Source organism: Glycine soja, chromosome 16, assembly GCF_004193775.1.
Source record: "Glycine soja cultivar W05 chromosome 16, ASM419377v2, whole genome shotgun sequence".
Lineage (NCBI taxonomy): Eukaryota > Viridiplantae > Streptophyta > Magnoliopsida > Fabales > Fabaceae > Glycine > Glycine soja.
In genome coordinates this window covers 3,868,063-3,890,532 of record NC_041017.1, presented here as the reverse complement: position 1 = coordinate 3,890,532, position 22,470 = coordinate 3,868,063, and the positions used below count along the sequence as shown (strand labels likewise).

At 34.0% G+C, this 22,470-nt stretch overlaps 4 protein-coding genes across 6 annotated transcripts; 1 reads left to right on the top strand and 3 right to left on the bottom strand.

The window, feature by feature from the left end:
* On the bottom strand, window positions 1–6,947 carry LOC114389168. 2 transcript variants are annotated; one of them, XM_028349786.1, is made up of 8 exons: window positions 6,391–6,947; window positions 5,037–5,091; window positions 4,544–4,618; window positions 4,246–4,337; window positions 2,802–2,883; window positions 1,615–1,695; window positions 701–784; window positions 1–503 (listed from the first exon to the last, which is right to left on the bottom strand). In XM_028349786.1, the coding sequence occupies exons 1-8, from the start codon at window positions 6,735–6,737 to the stop codon at window positions 390–392; spliced, it is 930 nt and encodes a 309-aa protein (XP_028205587.1). In that variant the 5' UTR covers window positions 6,738–6,947; the 3' UTR covers window positions 1–389. The 2 variants fall into 2 exon arrangements, with proteins under 2 accessions (XP_028205587.1, XP_028205588.1); XM_028349787.1 differs by lacking the exon at window positions 1,615–1,695 and having other exon boundaries at window positions 6,391–6,945.
* Window positions 6,948–8,955: 2,008 nt separating this feature from the next.
* Window positions 8,956–10,393, bottom strand: LOC114391078. Its single transcript, XM_028352069.1, has 3 exons — window positions 10,184–10,393; window positions 9,970–10,052; window positions 8,956–9,196 (listed from the first exon to the last, which is right to left on the bottom strand). The coding sequence occupies exons 1-3, from the start codon at window positions 10,391–10,393 to the stop codon at window positions 8,956–8,958; spliced, it is 534 nt and encodes a 177-aa protein (XP_028207870.1).
* Window positions 10,394–13,876: 3,483 nt separating this feature from the next.
* On the bottom strand, window positions 13,877–14,920 carry LOC114390930 (NADPH-dependent aldehyde reductase-like protein, chloroplastic). Its single transcript, XM_028351860.1, has one exon. The coding sequence runs from the start codon at window positions 14,881–14,883 to the stop codon at window positions 14,086–14,088; it is 798 nt and encodes a 265-aa protein (XP_028207661.1). The 5' UTR covers window positions 14,884–14,920; the 3' UTR covers window positions 13,877–14,085.
* Window positions 14,921–17,016: 2,096 nt separating this feature from the next.
* Window positions 17,017–21,288, top strand: LOC114389392 (PHD finger protein ING2-like). Of its 2 annotated transcripts, none has more exons than XR_003661763.1 (7): window positions 17,017–17,258; window positions 17,358–17,429; window positions 17,580–17,797; window positions 18,851–18,914; window positions 19,745–20,049; window positions 20,134–20,172; window positions 20,845–20,947. XR_003661763.1 is itself a non-coding variant. In XM_028350059.1 (7 exons), the coding sequence occupies exons 1-7, from the start codon at window positions 17,213–17,215 to the stop codon at window positions 20,956–20,958; spliced, it is 810 nt and encodes a 269-aa protein (XP_028205860.1). In that variant the 5' UTR covers window positions 17,020–17,212; the 3' UTR covers window positions 20,959–21,288. The 2 variants fall into 2 exon arrangements, 1 of the variants encoding a protein (XP_028205860.1); XM_028350059.1 differs by having other exon boundaries at window positions 17,020–17,258; window positions 19,745–20,001; window positions 20,845–21,288.
* The last annotated feature ends 1,182 nt before the right edge of the window (window positions 21,289–22,470 follow it).

Here is a 22,470-nt window from a genome sequence, read left to right as displayed (position 1 = left end):
TAGTCCAACTCACAAGGGTGAACAAACATAATAGATGAGGTAAATATTCTGAGGATTAGATTAGTTACATATCAATTCTTAATTTCACCAAGAGTACCACATATTTATCCAAGTGATGAAGGTCTGCTAAGTAACGTTAATATACAACTGCAGATAGGAATTAATATGCATAGATTTTACACAATCATTAGGACTGAAGAGCACTGTTTACAATGAATTTCTTTATAAAATTGAAGTGCCTTGAAATAAACTAAAAATCAGGATTTTTTTTTCTTCCTTTAATTTCTTTTGTTTTTTTTTGGGGGGGCGGGGGGGAGGGGGGTGAGCAAGGATAAATTTAGTGTGGATGGCATGACATACAGGACTATACAACAACCTTGATGATTAACTCAAGGAGACCTTAGATACTGACGCCATTCTTCAGGTGTTCCCTTTCTTAATGTCAGCATTCTTAGAGCTGCGGCAGTTAGAGGTATGGCGAGAATGTCATAGTCCTTTGGGACCTGAATTACAAGAGTAACATTCTATTTAATCACGAAAGAGGAAACATTAAAATGCATGAATATGTTGAAATAGGTAGTGTGTTTCAAAACAACGTAATTGAAAGTTGGAATTATAACATTGGCAACCCCTTCTTGGTAGCAATCAAGACATCGTAGAAAGAAAGCATATATGTTGTAGTTAGTTAAGTAGGTGGTACCTTTGGGGGCTTAATCAACTTCATTTTTGCTTCCTCTAAAGTTTTTCTACCCTTTTTGCAGTTGCATTTGGCACAAGCAGTCACCTGTCATCAGCAAATATTGTATGAGTTCTAGAGCCATATGCCAAAGATGAAGCTGATAAGTGATGAGTGAGCAAGGAAAAATTATTGTGGTTGGGAAGATTGACTCTTGAGGATTCAAAATATGAAGATTAACAATTGGATAGTTAAAAAAAAAAAATGCATTTGAAAACACAAGCAAATAATATATCTTTGCAAGAGAAAGATCATGCTCAAAACAAGTACAACTAAATACACAGCTAGGAACTTGGTTACATAAACTGAAGATGACATACAGTTTATTAATAGCTTGCTATAAGAATAGCAACCCCCTATCCCCAGGAAGGTCAAGAAGGTGACAGTATTTTCTTTCTGCAATTCCATTTTGTTGCGTGAATTAGAACTAGATTCATGGATCATACCATAGGAAGACGTAAAAGAATTGAAGAGTGGAGAAAAACACTCTTGAATTGTCACTACGTAAAATACAGCTAGTTTTCCCAAGTGTAGTACTAATATTAGAACACAAATTTAGAAGAAGAAAAACATTTAGAATGATTTTTCATTAAGAATATCTAAGTGCATTTTGAGAAATCATCAATGAAAGAAACAAAATGCCTATAACCTCGGATAACTAACAGGACTAGGACCCCAAGCAGTTGAATGAACAAATATCAAAGGGAGGATCTAACTGACTATTGTCCTTCTTTGGAATGTAGCCTGAACATGTTTCCCAAGCTGACAAGACTCAATTCAAAAGATTGTAAATCGGAGAGATGAGGAATCATCTTTTTAAATTGTATACTTTAGGTGACCTAAATGACAGTGAAGGTTAGGGGATGCTAAAATAGCACCTGTGGTAGATAATGAAGGTTGAAAGATAGTAGTCCTTGTGATTCAAAGCCTATGCCAATTACATTTCTAATTCTCCAATTCTGCATATGAAAAAGACTCAGTAAAAAAAGGTTATGGAACAATTAAGAGTGCTAGTAAGTTAACTAATGGAATTAAAGATAAAAGGGCACCTAAATATAAAAAGAATTGAATACAAAGTTAATGAAAGAAGAGGTACAGCTTCACCGATTCCAATGGCTTTAGCCTTTGAACCATCACCAAGGGTGATGAAATGAGGATGAAAAATTTGAGAAAAGAGAATGATTACTAGCAATGTGATCAAAAGCACTAGAATCCAACATCAAGGATCCAACTAGCACAGAATGAGAGAAAAGTTGTAGAATTACTGGTATGGACTACAGCATTTGAAGATGATCCTCATTGGGCTGCTTTAAGTTGAAAGTATTCCTTGTATTCACTATCTAACAGAATGTTGGAGGAATCAAAGGTTGGCCAAAAAGCTGTTAAGATGTATTTAACAAATGTAACGAAATAGGAGCAGCATCATAGGGGTAAAGGATGAAAAACATGAACAGCCAAGACTTCAATAATGATGGATACAATAACCCACTGTCCAAATCGAATAGCAAACAATGTCAGAGAACAGACAGAGAAAACAGCCTCTGGAAAGCACCCAGTGAACAGTATGGGCAAACAGTACTGTGAACAGTGCTTCCACAAAAAATTTTGGAACAAAGAAAACAACAAAGATGAATTCTGGTGAAGAGACTTCAAAGGTTGGCCATAAATTCCCAGGAGAGACAGAAAATAAGGCCAAGTCCGAGGAACAATGAACATGGGACTGAGATTCAGCCTTGGCAAAGGTTGGATGCACAGCAGAGATGGGATTAACCCAGTCAGCCACTCAGCCAGTCTGATACCAACTAAAAACTCTAAGGGAGGAGAAAATACTTGTCTGAAATTTGCTTGAGTGAAAAACACACTCAGCCTAGGGATATATATATACAGAATAATTACATGGAAAAAACAAATACAATATACAATTTACAAGAAAGAATAATTAGGCTAATAATTCTAACTTTATTCTTTTAAGTTATAATGAATCTTGGCAACTTAGAAAATAGAACATGTTTATTATTATGTAGTTTCCAACAGTATTTTCTACATGCATAAAAGATTATCTTACTAGATTTTCCCATGTCCATTCTCCACCTAGTGCAGTGGGCATAACATGATCAATGGTCAAATTCTCATGCGAAGAACAATACCTGTTGATAAGGTAAATATCATATCAGTGCAAGGACTTGTATCTCAACTAACCTAATTACTTAAAAGGCAAGATCACCATTGCATCCTTTTTTTGGTAATTTCATAAAAAGCTTTTAGGGGTTGAGTTAGGCATAAACCCCTATTCTAAGGTAGTATTAGAGCCTATCCCAGATTCGTTATTGGGCCACCTACCATATTATCTAGGCATGAAGGGGTGTATTGGGAAAAACCCAAGTCCCACCCATGTTGACTAGAGATAGTGCCAAAATAATATACACAAGTTGGGTGCAACTTTCACCCTATGAGCTTTTGAGGTTGAATTATGACCAACTCATATTATAAGATGGTTTATTCTAATAAATTACTAAGTGAATGAATCTTGCTGTGCCAAACTAGAGATTGGGGGACATGATTAGGGATTTTATATTTGAAAACATCCCAACCAAAGGTAAAATTCAGCTGAATTAAGGTGTTATAGTTCTGTAAATTGATGCCCAGTTCAATAGTTTTATTCCGAAAGTTAAGGAGTAGGGAATTCTTTTCTAGGTCTCAAGTCTCCCACAACCCACAGATGGAGAATCATTCCTTTTAATAGCAAAAGAGAAAATCAACTTCTAGGATTTCCTTACTTTGATAGTGGGATGGGAGCATAAACTTAAATAGCACAACTGAAAGCATGACCGATTGGGCTTTTCCCAGAAGTATGCACTAAATTGTTAACAGTTAACACCACGGATATCATCCATCCACATAACAAAATGTTCTATTTGCAATTCCAATATCTATACATGATGTTAGGAACCCACAATGGAAATATAGAAAAGAAAAGCATGATTATATTGCTTGAGTGAAAGCGAACAGAACAAGGAGAAAGATCTCTCCTCCATTAGTTTCCCTTTTCATAATTGAGCAAGCCCTTGTTGGGTTCTGTCTAAATTCATTTCCCTGAATCCTCTCCCAATTCATCTATTTAACCAATACCCTCTAACTATCAGTCTTAACTAACTAGTAACTACTTTTTCTTACCTTTAATCCTCCAAGCAACTATGATTCTGTCCTAACTCGTAACACACAGTTGAATCTTTTCAGTACTGGTGTTGAATGATCAGTTTTACAGAATATATGAAGGACCCTAAATTTCCTCCAGCAGTGATAATCCTGATTGATTATTCAACCTGGCCTACTAACGTGTTCGATATATTGAGTTTTATGTTGGCTGCCCAGGGCCTAACACAACCCTCCTCCTTAACCCTGGATTTGGATGGGCTAGGAAAAAAGGAGTTTCTGTTTATTGTGCTGAATGACTGAAATTAAACATTTTTAGATTTATTAAAAATTAAAGTTCAATATAAAGCACTTACTGACAGGTGTAATTGTCCCGAAATAGTATATTTTTTCGGCTAAGATTGTTCTTGACTATTCTTCTTTTAACAACCTGAAGTAATTGAGGAACCTGTACCAATAACCAAAAGAAGATTAAGTTGAGCTCGTCTTTATTGGAGCAGACAATTAACAAGAAAATTCTCAGCAATAACTGTTTGCTTAATATTCATTTATAATAACATAAAAAAATAAACATGCTGATAGTAAAGTCACTGGTTTCACTGGTGGCCAAGCACCAGAAATATTAATAAACCAAAAGCATTACTGCGCGCTTACCCTTAAAACAGCTGGTATATAGAAAGAACCACTGGGGGAGTTCACTGTCTTAGCATAATACTCCAGTACATCAGCCTGGAAATGCGAGATTTCAAAACATAACCATATTTCAGTGTTTGTTTAAAAAGAGAAAGAAATAGAAAGTCAACAATTGTTGCTGGAATCAGTATTTGTGTTTGTGTCTTGGTATGTGCAAATTGACCATTAGGCCTGGGGAACAAAACAGGTTTAGATTACACATTGAACCAAAAAGCGAATAAATGGAAGCTAAGTTCAGAAATACGCTCAACTCCTGGAAATGACATGCATTAAGAAATTGCACCAATACATTATGCAAATGCTATGGCATGGCTTAATCAAGCATCAAGTACCAAGGGATTTTTAAACTTTACACATATTCATGTCGATCCCAAAATGATAAATTACTTTAAGTAGTCTAATTGCACACAATAATTAACATAACAAATGAAAAGGCTGAGCAAAGGTATCTGACCTTCTCCATAAACTCCAAACATATAGCACGTTTCCAGCCTACGACATTTACTGGCCTGGAGCAGGATGACAGCAGTCAGAACCATAAGCAAACAACTGAGCAGGTGTCTTGATATTGATGACTATACAAGAGAAAATAAATCGTCACAATTTCATACTATTCACACATTAAACACTGAGGCTATAAAGTACACTATTTCACACAACATCGTTTTTTGAAAGCATGCATAATCAACCAACTCGTTATCAATTTTGGTTCTTACATTTATCTTATCTCGATAGCAAATACAAAAAATAATAAAGTGAGAAATACAAACACGCATGTGTGTAGAACCCACATCACAAATAATGCAAATTCACCTGGATAGCGATCCTGAATTTCCCGAAGCAAACAACAAATATGTCATAAAATAGTCACTCATAGATAAAATACACATATTGATCTCACATCAACTATAGATATAACCAAAGTAAAATACACATATTGAGATCCACATCGACTACAGATATAGCCAAAGTAGAGTTTATAAAGGCTTAGATAATCTTCACCTCATGAGCTAGCTTTTTGGTGTTAAATTAAGTCCAGTCCAAACTCAAGAAGGTATGAAAACTTATGAAAACCTATCATAGCCCTCACATTGGAGGAGAGTGTGTGGCAATCCCACATTGAATCCTCACCTCATGAACTAACTCATGCATCTACCATTCATGGCAGAAGTATCCATTTACACAACACCAGGCTTCAAGAACCATCTTTTTGGTAATTATTAATTAATCAAACCAACTGTTTCAGTGTTATCCATGGAAGATGGAAGTTCGTGGCGGAAGGCCAAAATTCCGCAATATATACACACCATTGTGCCTTATGGCATCGCCATGGCAGGCCTCCCTTCACAAATTGCCTATGGTTGGCGAAAAAATCCACCACGCCATTCCACCATGGCCGTTATTTAACACAACGGGCTTTCTCATAATTTTTCCATGAAACTCCATAATAAAGGAATTATTATCATCACTCCAATTAGAATAATGCATCACAATCAACACCTTATCATGAAACTCCCAAAGCACCACATCAACTCACTTAGTCTTCCTAGAGTGACAGAACAACCTACCAAAAAAAAACTTACTATAAAACCAGCTGGAAAGGTTCAGAATAAAAAAAAGTAGTACAGAAAAAAGGAATTATAAAAGCATAAGACCACCCTGAAGTGTAAAACCCCAAATGAACTTTCCCAATCCCGTAAAGCACAAATTCAGGAGAAAAAAAAAGTTACAAGTTACAACATCAAATTATTGCTGTGCATGCTTGACAATAGTTAAAAAGATACAATTCTTCTAAAGAATAAAGTGACCTGTAAGCTATGTCCAACACCAAACCCCGGAAACAAGACAACCCATCTCGGTCAAACACATCATCATCATCATCCTCCACATCATCATCATATTCATCATGAACACTCCCATTGCCAGAAGTGAGCCATGCCTCCGCATTACAAAGGTGGGTTTTGTTACTTAGAGATGATGATACATAGTAAATTCTGGCAGAAGAACCTATGCACCTTGTTGTTCTTCTCTTGTGGGTTTGAACTGATCTGCACTTGTTGTAGAGAAAAGGGTCCTTGTTGTGCTCCAAAACAGAAGACACACCCTCCCCATTGAAGAGCAGCTTCAGGCGACCCTGCGTAGTGAACTGTGCCATAATAGTAATACCCTTCAAACTTGGAAAGATTGTACCTTTTTCACTTCTGAAACTTTGGCTTCGAACAGAGGGTATAGTTTTATTGGTCGATCATTCAACAACAGGACCCCATTATTGGTGGGAGAGAAACTTGAAATGCTGAGACATTGATCTTTGCGGGAAAAAAACAAAAAATACTGAGAAATTCGTTTGTACCACGGAAAAATCCTTTACCACACGTTATCCTGTGCTCCTCCTAATATCCTCTGTGTTTGGTCAGAATTTACGAATATGCCACTTAATATTAGATAATAGATTCGAACAATTGAGCTAAACAAAATTTCACACTAAGCAGAATTTAATTTAATTGGTTGAAGATAATGCATGAATTATTATATGAATTAAGTTTCCTGAGATATTATCTGTTTAGATATTTGATCGATCGTTGTAATTTTATCTTTAGTCAAAATGTCTAAAATTGTGTTTATAAATAATTTTTAATCTTGATTCCTAAACAATATAATATTTTTGAATTATTAGAACAAACCTATCTTGATTCCTAAACAATATAATATTTTGGAATTATTAGAACAAACCTACAATTGAAAATAAGGGACAAGAATAACTTAGATACTCCTTCTAACACCAAACCTCTCAACAAGTGATAAAGTTTTCAAGAATCATCATTATGTCCTATCAATGGAAAACACTATTACAGTGCCTATTAAATTTTTGTCTGAAAAAGTTGTCATCCTGTCTAAACATCTACGTCACAATAGTTAATCGAAGACAAACAAATCAATCATCTCAGTCTTTAAAACACCTCCATCAATCATGTTAGACATCACCTTCATGGTCAAATACTTTATATACCGCGACACATCAGAGAAAACCCTCATCAATCCAACTCGGCCATCTTTGTTGAAACATCCATCATCATGAAGCTCTTTCATCCAAATCAGACTCATAGTTTGGAGGGCTTGTGTACTGTACAATGCCCACCATACTCACATGTTCGTAGTGGGTGATTGCTCGGGATTTACCAACTTGATAGCTACGACCATTATAAGACATATAACACCAGAAGAGAAGGTAAGTCTCATTGATCTCATTACAAACACCTCAGACATATTACTTACTTTACAATCAAAGTCTTTTTTCAAGTTTCTAAACCCCTTGCTGGTGACGAAATTCGGAACAAGGAGAAGATAACATTTGACAGATTGGACGAGTGAAGAACTCGGTAAGAACACTCATCAATCTGAGTTCTCCCTCAATCATAACAATATGCTATTTTCTCATTTTTATTTTTCTCAAATGCATTATTACTTAAATTTAGTTTTTGGTTTGTATGCTCTTTTATTGGATTCGAACCCGATACGCTATTGAATAATCCTTACGATAATTATCATAGGAAACCAAGACCATTGGTATTACTTAAATTTAATTCATTCTATTTTCCTGCTGTTTATCCAAAACTTTCTATATCTATAAAATGCAAGTGAGTTTGGCAGGTCTTTTTTACTAGTTGATTTACATAATTTATTTCTATAGTTTTTTTTTTTTGTAGTTAATTTATTTCTTTATTTTACTCGTTAATGTCAAGTCTTGTCTCTTTAATTTGTATGATAATATCTCTATTCTTAGCAATGATAATACTTTTAGTTATATATTTCTTTATTAACTGTTTGATAATGGTGATATTTTCTTCTTTCATATATTTTAGGATTTTATATAAATTTAACAAATAACTACATATGCACTGAAAACTCGTTAACGTATGTAAAGTTTATTTCTTTAATATTCTACCCCTCCCTTATATTTCCGGATCCGCTCCTCATTGGAGTTTGGACTATGGACTTTGGACTATGGAGGATTGGTTTATTGTCTATTACAAATTATTGCTAGTAGTTTTTTTTTATTAAGTGCAGAGAAAAGTAAAATACTATATTCTTATACATAATTGTTATTTTCAATGGACGAATCATAATTCCAGAGAGTTAATAATGCATGTCTCGTGACCATAACTTCAAGTGATTCAAAAATGTTGAGCACAGCCAACGGGAGCTAGGCAGCAAGCTAGTTGCTTATCAAAAAGAAAAAGGAAAAAAAAAATATAACAATGCTAACGAGTTTAATAAAATATTTTCTACAGATACAGCTATGAATTGAACTTTAATTCAACTATCTATCAACTCATTGTAGTGGCATTCTTCATTCTATGGAAGAAAAAAAAGATTCATCCAGAAGTGAAACAAATGGCGATGGTTATAAGAAAACCAGCAACAGCATCAAATCCAAATGGAAAACCAATGATCTCCAACTTCTGGTGATCATGCTGAAGTGCCATAATGGTAGTAGAGACCCCTGTTCCCTTCAAAGCTTGTAGATGGAAAAGTCTATGAAGCACAAACATCGAACATGACACAAATACGGACATTTTGACACGACTAATATCTAAAATATAAGATATGGGGACACTGCATACATAGACAAAGAAAAACATTATAATGAAATGAAATATAATAACAACCTATAACAAAATATTTAAATTGATGGTATATTCATTTTTTTAACCATCCTTCTATATTTTTTCAAGTGTCTTAGTTATGTAAAAGTGTAGTTTAAGTGTCCAAGTTAACAAAAAATAATTTTAAAATTGGGCACCTAATAATAAGTATCAAATAAGTGTTAGTGTTGGAAATATGTTTGACACGACAATACTTTAAACAAGAGATGTTCGTGCTTCATAGGAAAAAGTATCAAACTGGCCCCTATTGGGATTTCCCCATGCAACTGATTGTAAGACACATCAAATGTGGACAAGAAAGTAAGTTTCACCAATGTTTGTGGTATTTCTTCAGAGAGTTTGTTGTGAGATAGATCCAAAATTTCTGACATTGTCATACCTGATAGCTGGTGTGGAATTGGTCCTTTTAGGCTATTATGTTTCAGTTGCATCACATGTAGCCCTTTCAGGTTACCAAAACTTGGCCATATTGGTCCTTGAAGCTAGTTGTAACTGAGGAACAAAGATGGACTGAAACTTGAAACTTTTTTGTACTTCATACCCTTTACATAGTTTCCTCCAGTGTAAAAGGGAAAGTGAGAGAGAGTTCCTTCTAATGAGAAATTCCGGTGTTGGAGACTCAAGACCATAGTCAAACTCTGTGGTTGTTGCCAGTGAAAGAGTTGTTTGATAAGTCCAAGTAAAAGAGGTTGTCAAATTTGCCAAACCATGAGGGAATGCTACCACTGAGATGATTCCATGACAGATCCAGCATCTGCAGCTTCTTGCGTCGACTTAACCACTTTGGGATTGAACCTTTGCTCTGACTGTTGGCAAGGATAAACAAACACCTTGAGATTACTGAACACTAGATTTTGACCTAGTGGCATTTCTTCATTGTAGAAGTTCATTGTGACTTGTGACGACTACTGTACTTAAGTTTGCAGTGACCTAAAACCTCTAGTGTTGCAGACAAATTATGCAAGCTGGAGTTTGAAACTGAAAGTTGGGTTAAGGACTGAAGATTCTTGAGAGTGACAGGTACTCCAGCATTGAGATGGTTCCTAGCAAGATTAATGGCTTCCAATCTTAGACAACCTGATAGATTTCTAGAGATTGGAACATGGAATTGATTGGAACCAAGACCAAGGGAGGTTAGATTTTTCATTGCAGAACAGTTCAAATTAATTGAACCACTCAAAGAATTATTGTTCATAATAAGCATCTGAAGAGATGGGGAATTCACCAGTGATGCAGGCAATTAACCAGTGAAACTATTTGACTCAGCAGAGAAAACCTTAAGCCTTGTGAGGCTCCCAAAGATATTAGGAAGAATTCCAGAAAAGCCATCACAAAAAGTGAATATTGAACTTAAGGCATGCCTTGAAATATCTAACATGAAGAGTCGATTAACTTGAGTAAGACTTTGAGGAATTGAACCATCTAGCAGGTTTCTTAACAAATCAAAAAATTCAAGCGACCTTAGGTTTCTAATATTTGAAGGAATTTTTCCAGTCAATTTGTTTCTTGATAAATTTAATGAGACCAATGCAAATAAATTCTCTGTTTTCACTGGGGTTTCTTCTAAAAAAATGATTGTTCGACAAATCAATATTGATGCTGAGATCAAGATGCTGCAAGTTGAGAAGGGATTGAACCATGGAGAAAATTCCAAGCAAGATCTAAGTATTTGATATATTTATTTCTTATTTTGTTGTAAAAAAATATGACGAACTATTATATATCAAACATAATTTTTTAATTTTAATTTGTAATATGTGAATTAAATATAAATTAAAAAATACCAAGAAAAGTTAGGTACAGGGAAAGGATTTAGTCTCTTACAAAGGGCAAAATTAAGAAAAACAAATTAATAACCTATTAGTTAGCTTATTTTAATTTATAAGCTATTTAAGTAATTGTTACTTGTTAATAAAGACCAAAACTGGTAACAGAGAAAAATTAGAATGACCAAAAACACTAAAACATTTATTAAAAATTAAAAGCAAAAATATAAAAAGGTTTATTCATACAGACTCGTCTTTTCTTTCATTAAAAACTAAAAAAGATAATAAACCTTTTTCATTCATTTTTTTTGGTAGAGCTTCTTTTACTCACACTTGTTACCCATACAGACTCATCTTTTCTTTCATTTTTGTTGTCAGAGATCCTCCTTTTCTATGAAGCTAAACATCTTTTAAAAAAATTATCCACACAAAATTTCTTGATGATATCAAGCTAAACGTGTAACTTTTACGCATGTATAAGTAGTATTCAATGCATATGCATGGTCCGTATAAGTCATGAATTTTGTTGATAATAATTTAATCTTCATAGATGTCATGGGTTTTGTGTTGATTTTCTGATGTTTTGTGAATATCTACATCTTGAATATATGAATTTGTTGGCCCTGGAAAACAGATAATTGGAAATTTCTATGAAAGTAACTTGGCCTCCGTCATCGCATTATTTAAGATAATAATTGTGGAAATTTTTATGAAGTGGCCGGCGTGGCTCCTTTAATTTAGAAAAGACATTGTCATCACAATATTATTTAAAACAATAAATGTGGAAATTTTTATAGATTATGTGGCTCCTTGTACGACTTTGTAGACAAAACACCAAAAAGCTAGCCTACGAAAATTCCGTCATCGCAATACATAAAACAATAAATTAAACTTGATATTTCATACATAATGTAAGTTAATTTTTTGCACCGATAATATTTTAATTTAAGCAAAATGTAATAATAATGTAAAGACTTTTTTATATTATCAATCTAACGATGGATTATTAAATAGGGCATTGATAAACCTGTTAATTTTTATTATAATTATTTACAAATTATATTCAAAATAGTTTGAAATCGGTTGATAATATATATTTATTTACATCAATAATATGAATGAAAATTAAACTCATTAATTTTCTTTTTCTAAGAACAACTCCAATGCAAATATAAAAAAAAATTATAAAATTTATGAGGATGAAGTGGTCGTTGTGGAAGGGTTGAGCCAAGCTTTGACAACTGAGAAGCCACTTGGAGGAGTCGGGGTTGATCATCTTATATGTTGTTTCTGTATTTGAAACAACTTTAAGGCAGAAGAAATATGTCTAATTCCACTAGATTTGAAAGTTTACCAGTTCCTTTTTTCAAAGGACCAATAGCTTATTATCCTGCAGGTTTAGTACACTCAAATAATGCGGCTAAAAAATACTATCTGGGATGGTTCCTGACAAATCATTTCCATCAATGGACAGATGCTGAAGAGAGGAACAATTACCTAAATTTTCCGAAATCTTGCCAAAAAATAAGTTATTGGAGATTTTCAATACTTGAACCTGAGTAGAATAGGTACATATAGCTGTATTTAAAGAGCCTTGAAAATGATGACTCCCTCTGGTCTTAAATATAAGAAGAAAATAAGAAAATTTCAACTAACTTTAATTTACTACAATTGGTCTCTTTTATTTTTTGTATATTGAATTTGTCTGTGTGCGATACTAGATCATCATTTTTCATAATTTTAAGCCACAAAGAGTATGGTTCAAGAGCTAAACATAGCCACCAAACCTACCTAGTGCAGACTCTGCAATTGCCTTTCACTTGCTCATCAAAGTACATGTCAGTTGCAATTGGACCTGTAGGAGCAACACACTTAGCAGTAATTTTTGTTCCTTGCTCTTTTACCGGTGTATGAGTCTTGGCCTCAAAGCAACCATCAATGATGTGGACAATAATATGATAATTCCACCACCACGGTTTGCTGGCCCTCTCTACAGAATAGGAATGCCCCTCTTGCATTTACTCTATAAAAGATTCACCAGGTCTCGATTAGAATTACCAATTATCCATCATATCAAATATTTGATCCTAAAGTTGTATGATGTTTATCATATTAATGATAGTGAGAATGATATCTCATATCTCCGTTGCAGATAAACATTGATCAGTAGGTAAATTATCAGATGGCAAATCAAACTCCACAATTCATTTGGTAATTAAAATTTCGATGCATCTCCAATCCAAGAAAAAGCCTCATATTACTTTTTCATTATTCCATTCGTAGCAGTAAAAGAGCCTCTAGCTTAATCATTTACTTTTCTAGTTTTCCATTTGTAGGATGCTATTCAGCTATATAAAACTTGGTTTGGAAACACATCTACAAGTAAGCCATTTTATTGAAATTTAGCATTGGGGACTGAAAAACACAAAATGTTGTGATTCTCCCATTTACTATATATGTTTATTACTGAATAATTCGGCCACTCTTATTATATAAGCTTTGATGATTTGACAGTAGATTATCACTATCAGCTAGCAAAAGGAACTCACACTTTAGTTGCCCACGAAAATTTTCAATGCAGTCCCGAGAAAGTGACCATTTCTTTTTCTTTATTCAATCAACCACTGGAAGAGCCCCTAATGCCCAGTTCACAATCCTCTTGTCCTCAATTCCCAAAAAAATCCAAGTATTAATGTGCTGGTCTGTTAGAATTTATGCCATTTACTGATGAAAATTAAAATCCTCAAAATTCCCGGTTTCAGCGTACGCAGGGTTTTAACTTTCGAAGTAAAACGCTAGTAGTTCTTTTATAAAAGCATAACCTGATAGACTAATAGTTCTAACATTTTTAATTACTCAACTCATATTCAACACACATCCCCTTTCTTCTTCTTTATTCTCAGGTATTGATACAAGGTTGCATTGAATGCGATAACTAATTTTTGCCACGATTATGATCGCACATAAATTAAGTATTTTTCTCGGAAGGTGATTTATTTCATGCCAAGTAGTGACAAAGTGAAAGAAAATACACTAATTATTATTATTGTTATTATTTTAAAAAAAATCATCACTAAATATAGCCACCGTTGACACGAACAATTTGACCGTTGACCCATTCAGAAGCATCAGTGGCCAAGAATCCCACAACGGGTGCCACGTCTTTGGTCTCACCGAGCCTCCCCAAGGGACTCTCTTGCACGATCCGATTCACCACCTCCTCCGTCTTACCCTCGAAGAACATCTCCGTCGCAATCGGTCCCGGCGCAACGCAATTCGCCGTTATCTGCGTCCCTTTCAGTTCCTTCGCCAGGATCTTCACCATTGCCTCCACCGCCGCCTTCGACGCCGCGTACGCCCCGTACCCCGGCCTCAGCGCCACCACCTGCGATGTCGTCAGTAGAATGATCCGCCCTCCGCCGCCGCGCTTGAGGCGGTTCGCGGCCTCCCTGGCGCACGCGAAGGCGCCACGCGCGTTCACCGCGAAAGTGCGGTCGAAGGACTCCACGGTGGTGTCGGCGACGGAGGGATACGTGCCGTCGATCACGCCCGCCGAGTTGACAAGGATGTGGATCGGCGAGTCGAAGGCGCGCTCGGCCGAGTCGAAGAGCGACTTCACCTGAGCCGGATCGGACACGTCGGCTTGGACCACGACGGCGCGCGGTGTCGTGGTGGCGGAACCGGCGTTGATCTGCGCCGCGACTGAGTCGGCTTGGGCCGAGTTGGAGGTGTAGTTGACGACGAGTCGCGCGCCGAGTGAGGCGAGGTGAAGCGCGATTTCTCGGCCGATTCCGCGGGACGAGCCGGTGACGATTGCAACTCGGTCTTGGAGCGGTTTAGACTGAGATTGAGATTCTGAACTAGAAGCCATTTTTTGCGTTAGTTCACTTGAATGTGAGCATCAAATTTTGGCTTCTCTTTTTATAGCGTTTACTACGTGTTTTTGGAAACTTCCAGAATACATTATTGCGTGAGACCATACGTCATATAATGTATTAACTTGAACAACACAGTAATTACTAGAAGGAAAGAAAGTTAAGCAAACAATTAACTTAGACGCTAAAAAAATTTCTAGTTCAATTTTTATGTATCTCATCGTAAAAACTTTCATATGTTAAATTAATTATAAATTATCATACAAATAATTATTATAAAAACTTTTTCCGTATATGATACTAAAAAGATTGCAAGATGAAAGCTTTATGCATCATTACAAATTTATATGAACATATAGGGTGTTTTAAGTTCATAAATCACGAGGAATTATTTTTTTCTTCTTAAAAGGAAAATTTTCATAACCGAAGGTTATAAGATATAAAGATCACCGAAATAAATTTTATTTTTTTCAACAAAGTTGTTTTTACAAAAATGATTGGGAAAACGTTTTAATACACAAGGAAACATAGTAAAAAGCTGGGCAGTAGAAGGATAAAAGAAAACAAGAGAAAACTAGTATGAGATTTCCTCAACCATGAAACACTCTTGTAATATGAAGACAAGGTTGAGAAAGCCTTATTTAAACACAAAAAAGGCTATCAAATCACCAACAGCACTTCTTAAACCAAAGAATGATAGAAGAAAATGAGAAAAATATGATGACAAAAATGGGGAGAATACGTGCATAATGGAAGAAGAAAAATGGGTGAAGAAGAAGCTTCGCGAAAACTTGAATAGTGGTGGATAATGGAAGATCTAAGGCCTTGAAGATGGAGATGGGTGGGAACCTTGAAGCCTCAAGCTTCTAAGAGAGAAAAAGGAAGATAATGATGAGGGAGAAGGGTTAGTGTGTGTCTTAATTTTCAGGAGGGAAAATAGAGGGCTTTAGAAGGCTGGTATATGAATGAACGAGAATGAAGCGAATGGAATTTTAGGTTTAGTGTTGAACTTGGAATCATCCTCAAAATGAAACTCGAGAGAAAATTGAGGATATAATCTTAAATTATTATCAATTATATATTGATTACAAATAATTTGGAATCTGATCCAAATGATACTAAGCTTACATATGTTAAGTATTATTTTAGATCTGAGTTTTAATATAAATGACTAGTTAAATTTTTTTATAAAAACTAATCATCAACAAAATTGATAAATATTTCTTATCAAAGGGTATGAGAACATAATTTGAAATCAAAATATAATATTGAATAGTAATATATTTTGTGGGGACAACACTATTTTTTTATTTAACAAAATCAATAAATATTTCTTATCTAACATTTTACAAATTTAAAAGAATAAAATTAGTATTAATTTATTTTATCTATTATAATTTTTTTGTTCTTTCTTTAAAAAAAATATTTTGTGGGGACAACACTATTTTTTTATGGAAGAAAAGCACTAATTATTTAATACATTTAAGTATAAAAAAATTAGTAGGAACAATTTCCCCCATTGAAATCAACATAGATTTGTTTTCATCTAGATTTTATCATGAAAATAGGAGACAATGTTTATTATAAGTTATATAATAATATCATATATGAGTAGGATCATTTGGCGTTTAAGTTGATAGGCCTCAGGCTGGTCGATCCAATAAAAATCAAATACAATTATATTTTAAATGAGAAAATGTGATTTTAAGGAGATTATTTTTCATATTTTTATATTTAAGTTAAATATGTTTTTTATCCTTATAATTTAGTATTTTTTTCATTTTTATTTCTGCAAAACAAAAATTTTTTAGTCCTTAAAAATGTAAATATTTTATTTTTTATCTTAAAGTACTATAAAGAGAATTTTAAACAATAAAAAATATTTTAAATAATAAAAAAATATTATCTAAAGTATTATAAGAAAAAAAATAAAACAATTAAATTTTTCAAGGACTAAAATGTTTTTTTCAGCAACAAAAATGAATAAATTCTAGATTGGAGGGGAAAAAACATATTGAAGCCTTTATATTTTCATGTAAATTATCTCATTCTTTTTTTATATTTTCCCTTAAGAGTGGGAAAAAAAATATACGGAAACAGAAAGGGAGAAAACCCCCGCCTTACCAATTACCAACAAACAACGGTCATTGTGCCGTACCGCTCGTTTCGTTAAAACTTTTCTTGCCTTACATAAAAAACACCCCACGCCCGAACGACAGCGTTTCAGATCTTTCTTCCCCCTTTCGTCTGAACAAGCAAGTTTTCTTCAGAATCTCGCAATCGAAAACCCTAACCCTAACCAATTGCGATAATCATACCCCAAAAATGGCAATTGCACGCACTGGAGTCTACGTCGACGACTATTTGGAGTGTAAGCGCTTTTTATTTCTCTCTCTCTCCCCCCCCCCCCCCCCCCTATTTTCCTATAAATTTCTTATCGATTTCGTTGTGGAATTTTCCATTCCCACAGACGCGAGCACATTACCCGCTGAACTTCAGAGGCTGCTCAACACTGTTCGGGAACTCGATGATCGATCCCAATGTAAATGCTTTCTCGAAATTTTATTCCATTTTATATGTTGTTTGTTAATAAGTATTTTTTTTTAATGTTTACATCAATGTATCTCTTGATTGATTTTTTTAACGTATGTTAATTTTAATTTTGTGTTGTGGTTTGTGTGGTGTGCCATAGCTATGATAACCCAGACCAGGCAGCAGACGAAGTACTGTATGGGGTTCTCATCACATGGCTCTAAGAAGGGTAATCATCACAGTTATAATAACAATTATGGGAATGAGGACGACAATGCCGCTATTGAGAAAATGCGAAAAGAAATCGAGGCAAATCAGGATAGTGCATTGAGTCTTTGTACTGAGAAGGTTTTGCTGGCGCGACAAGCATATGACCTGGTCAGTTTGTTTTATTTTTTATTTTTAATCATTGTTGTGTCTATAACTATTGCTTTTGTGGATTGGATAAGAGAATTTAATGTATATCATATATATCAGGCTAATGGACAAAATTTGAGGCAGAATGATCAAATGATTCATTGAATATGAAGCTTGACATCATGGTTTAAGCAAGGGAACAAATGCTTTACATTTGGTGAATAAAACAATTTTTATAGCATGATATCTACTGAATAGGGGAAGACTTTAATGCTAATGTGCTTAAATTGTTTTTGAAATAAGAACGGAACATGTCATCTAGATTATTACATGTATAACCATTACGCTAATGTGCTTAAATTGTTTTTAAAATAAGCACAGAATATGTGCTTAAATTCTATATATTATGCTTCTTTGGTGTATTCTAAATGATTTCCTTTTTCTTTTTATATTAGCTTCTGCAAATAGTTATTTCATCTAATCCAATATGCCGTACTCATGAAATATTTTCTAATTTTTACAATCCTTTACAATCTGTATTTGCGTAAAATACATTTAATGTGCTTTGGATCTTAGCCATAACATACCTAACATGGGGCTGGTTGCTATAGTGAAAGTTTGGAAGTGGAACCATTCGTAGTGTACTGATTTTGTCAATCATTTTTCTTGATTCCTTTCCTTGAACTAGTATAACTGAGTTCTTACAAGTTCTTTTGTATTTTAGATAATATTTGCATGTATGTAGCTTTTATTTTGTTTTGATGAGATGCTATCATTTAACATCCCCTTGCAGTTCTTCTCTAGGAATCTCCAGATTCTTCTTTTTGGTGTGTTATGTCTATTTACATTATATGACTGAAGATAGACAGTAAGGAATAAGGTTCTATGTTTTGATCATATACACTTGTATACTGTGGAAAAAGTTGCTTTGCATTGATCCTGATGCGCACTTTGATCAATGATCATTGCTCTTATCTTGGAGACCATGTGGATTTTTAGCTTTTTGCTTCTTCTTATGCATAGAAGGACCATTGCTAAAGTTTACAAGTTTCAATCTTTTTGTATTTGCTTCAGATAGATAGTCATATAAAACGACTTGATGAGGATTTAAACAACTTTGCCGAAGATTTAAAGCAAGGTAAAATAATCATGTAATTTGCATTCTGATTTATTGTGTCATGTATTTACAATTTTCAAAATTACACAACAAAATTAGTATAATATTCAACTCTTACTTTTATATTGATTATGGTTAAAAAGTTTGCCAGTAAAAGGATCAGGTGTAAGAGTGCAGTAACTTATAAAAGGAAGCAGTTATGTCTTCACCCGTTATCAATGGGATAATGCCTCTGTACTAAAAGCAATAAGTTTATCTAATATTTTCCCAGAAGTATATATACATATTTTGCTTTTGATTGATAACAATTAGAAGTATATTTTAATTTGAGGTAGAAGACTGTGGAATAGTGGATAATTGGGGTGTTTATGGACCTGTATAAATATCATGTTATATATTAGAAATAAATTGCAAAAACATAAGGGAATATTGTTTTGGAATTTAGGGGTATTTTTTTTCTAAATCATTTTTGCACTGTATGGTGTGTATCTAGTTGGAAAGAAATGCCATAATTTAATTGGTCAATTGTAGCCTCTTGACTCTTGAGTTCATTTGAGATCCAGAAGTTCACTTAGCTCCTTTGTGGTATTCTGCAAATGATCTTTTTAGGGGGTGTCCTTGGTAGATCTGTAGATAGAGAGACTGGCATGCTGGGTTTAAATGTTTTGTTTTCTTAAAAAAATTCTTTCACTCTTGGTATATAGTTTTTGAGGATTTCATGACCTCTTGCATTTATATCTATGCTTTCTTCTAAATTATTTTTTATCAAAACAAAATTGTTTTTGTGGTACATTATCAAGTAATGAGCTTTCTTAACTTATTTTGTTCTTTGCTGCATTTTATTTTGTCAGAGGGTAAAATAGCACCAGATGAACCAGCAATTCTGCCCCCGTTGCCTATAGTCCCTAAACCTGAAAAGCGTAAACCCATATATGTAACTCCTCAATCAAAGAGAATTGATTACAGGGATAGAGATTGGGATAGGGAGCGTGATAGGGACTTTGAGCTGATGCCTCCACCAGGAAGTCATAAAAAGGAGTATGCTACCCCGATGGATGTTGATCAACCCATTGATCCAAATGAACCGACATACTGTGTTTGTCATCAGGTTCAGATTAGTTGCTCATAATATATCACATAATTCTAATATCTCCATGTGAGCAATTATGCCATATTGTCATTTATTTTTGCTTTAAATGTTAAAGTAAGAGACTGAGTTAGTTCTATTCTGATCATTCAGGTATCTTTTGGAGATATGATTGCTTGTGACAATGAAAATGTAAGTACATTATAGTTTTCTCTCTCTTGTGCTATCTAAGTTTCCCGACTTGTTTCCAGGGAACTTGGGCTTGGCAGAATGCATATTGTATTTTGGTTTCCCACATCAAGTTTAGTTGCTGTATGGAGTTCATCTCCATTTATAAATTTATACCTTTATTGAAGGCTGGATACAATAACAAAATTCTTTAGATAATTTACAATGCTCAAGTTATATTGTTCATGGGATCATATAAAAAATTGGTGTAATGTAACATTGACCATCTTACAGGTTACAATCAGGCATGTAATTTCATATTTATTTTGGGTTTGCTTGTTATAAATTTTCCCATTCTGAGCATTTAGAGGGACTTTGAAGATAGTTCAGGAGATGTTTCTTTCTAACCCCCATCCCCCAAGAAAAATAAAATTGTTGGATGGTGTTTGCCCCATACGCACTTTACATAATTTATAAATCCATGTTTTGGCAAGAAACAAGATATAGATTTCTCCTACAAGATTACTGATGAATGTTTATACCTTGACTTGCAAAACAGTTCTTTATTTCTGGATTATTGCATTCTAGTCTAATTATTCAGTTTTGTTTTTATGATATTGTTCTTTTCCGATGATTGACTTTTGTTATTCTTGCCATGGTTATTTCGACTGAGCTTTACTATGTTTTTCATGATAGTGCCAAGGAGGTGAATGGTTCCACTATTCGTGCGTTGGGCTAACGCAAGAGACAAGGTTCAAGGGAAAGTGGTACTGTCCGACTTGCATATTACTCCCACAATGTCAACGATGAATCTTTGCACGAACTAAATTACATTCATAAATGACCACTGTTTCAATAGAATTGTCACTTTTTAGTGAATTATTTGTCTTCTATATTGCTTGGTCATTTGTGCTTGGCAAAGAGGCCAAGTGGGCTCTATCAGGCCTCATGTATAAAGTCCTCTAAGATTTGAGAGAAGTGATTTCAGATATGAATTTTGGAGAAAGTTAATTACATGTGAAATGCAGAAGTATAGGCGCGTGTGGTTGTATAAGAATGGAGATATTTGTTTGGAAACCTCTTTCAAGGTGAGAGAGGGAGACCAGAGAAAAAAATTAACCTAAATTTTTTAATTCAAAATCAATTTTGCAACAACTCACCCAAAAACTCTTATTTTATTCACAAAATTGATTATGAATGAAATCGATTTTGGTTTAATTTGATTGTAAAATGATGTAATTTATGTTTACATGTTCTCATTATACAGGTAAGTTAGCGTGTTTGGATTAGAATCATTTTTCCTAGAATCAATTCCAATTTAATGTTGAAAGCCAACACAACAATAGTTGCTTCTACTTTTTAAATTTTTTGCTATGATTTTGGAGACCAAAATTGATCCTGGTAGCTATCCAAACACATTGTTACCTAAATCAAGCACGCTCCGACTTTGTATGGACACATTTTGGATGTAGAAAATCACATCCAAATACTTAAAACACATGAAAGCAACAATGGATAGGTTTATTGGAGACATGGAAAATCATGTAAAAAATGCATATACTGGGATTTTGCAAAGTTGATTCTAATTAAAATTGAATTTTAAGTAAAGTGATTTATGTTTGATTTTTTATTTCTAAAGTAAGTAATAAAATTCAGTATAAAATTTTAATCTAATACAAAAACTATTTAAAGTTGTTTGAATTCTATCAATTTTTCTATGTAAAACTAAACATGTGAATATTTATCTAATATCATGATATTTTAACATGATTTTGAATTATCTGTAACATTTTGGTTTTGCTTCACTTTTGCTAAAATCAATTCAAATTTTCACATTATAAGTGAAGCAATAATACATAGCTTTCACTTTGTCACACTTTTTAATGCATGTTTTATGGTTTGAACATGAAACCAAACACACATTTAACATTTATTGGGTTATTGTATATCAATGGCATCCGAGCACCTTTGAATGAAAAGCTAAACTAGTGAAGTTGATTCAGCTCACTCTACCTAAGATTCAATTTTTTGTTTTTCTGATGAAAGATTGTCTAGTGGCATATACTCTCTCTTATTATATCTCATAACAAAACTGTCTATATAAATCTACTAAAACTAAAGATTAGTGCAAATATGAGTGGCACCTAACAGTCTTCATGCACAGTCCAGTCCATGACCATTTCATTACTTATTTTCGTATATCCGAAGTAAACTACGGATTGGACAATCTGTATTTATACAGCAATCCATAATACACTTGGATACATCAAAACAAGTATGAGATGCTTTAAATAATTACCCCACATGACATATCTAACGGGA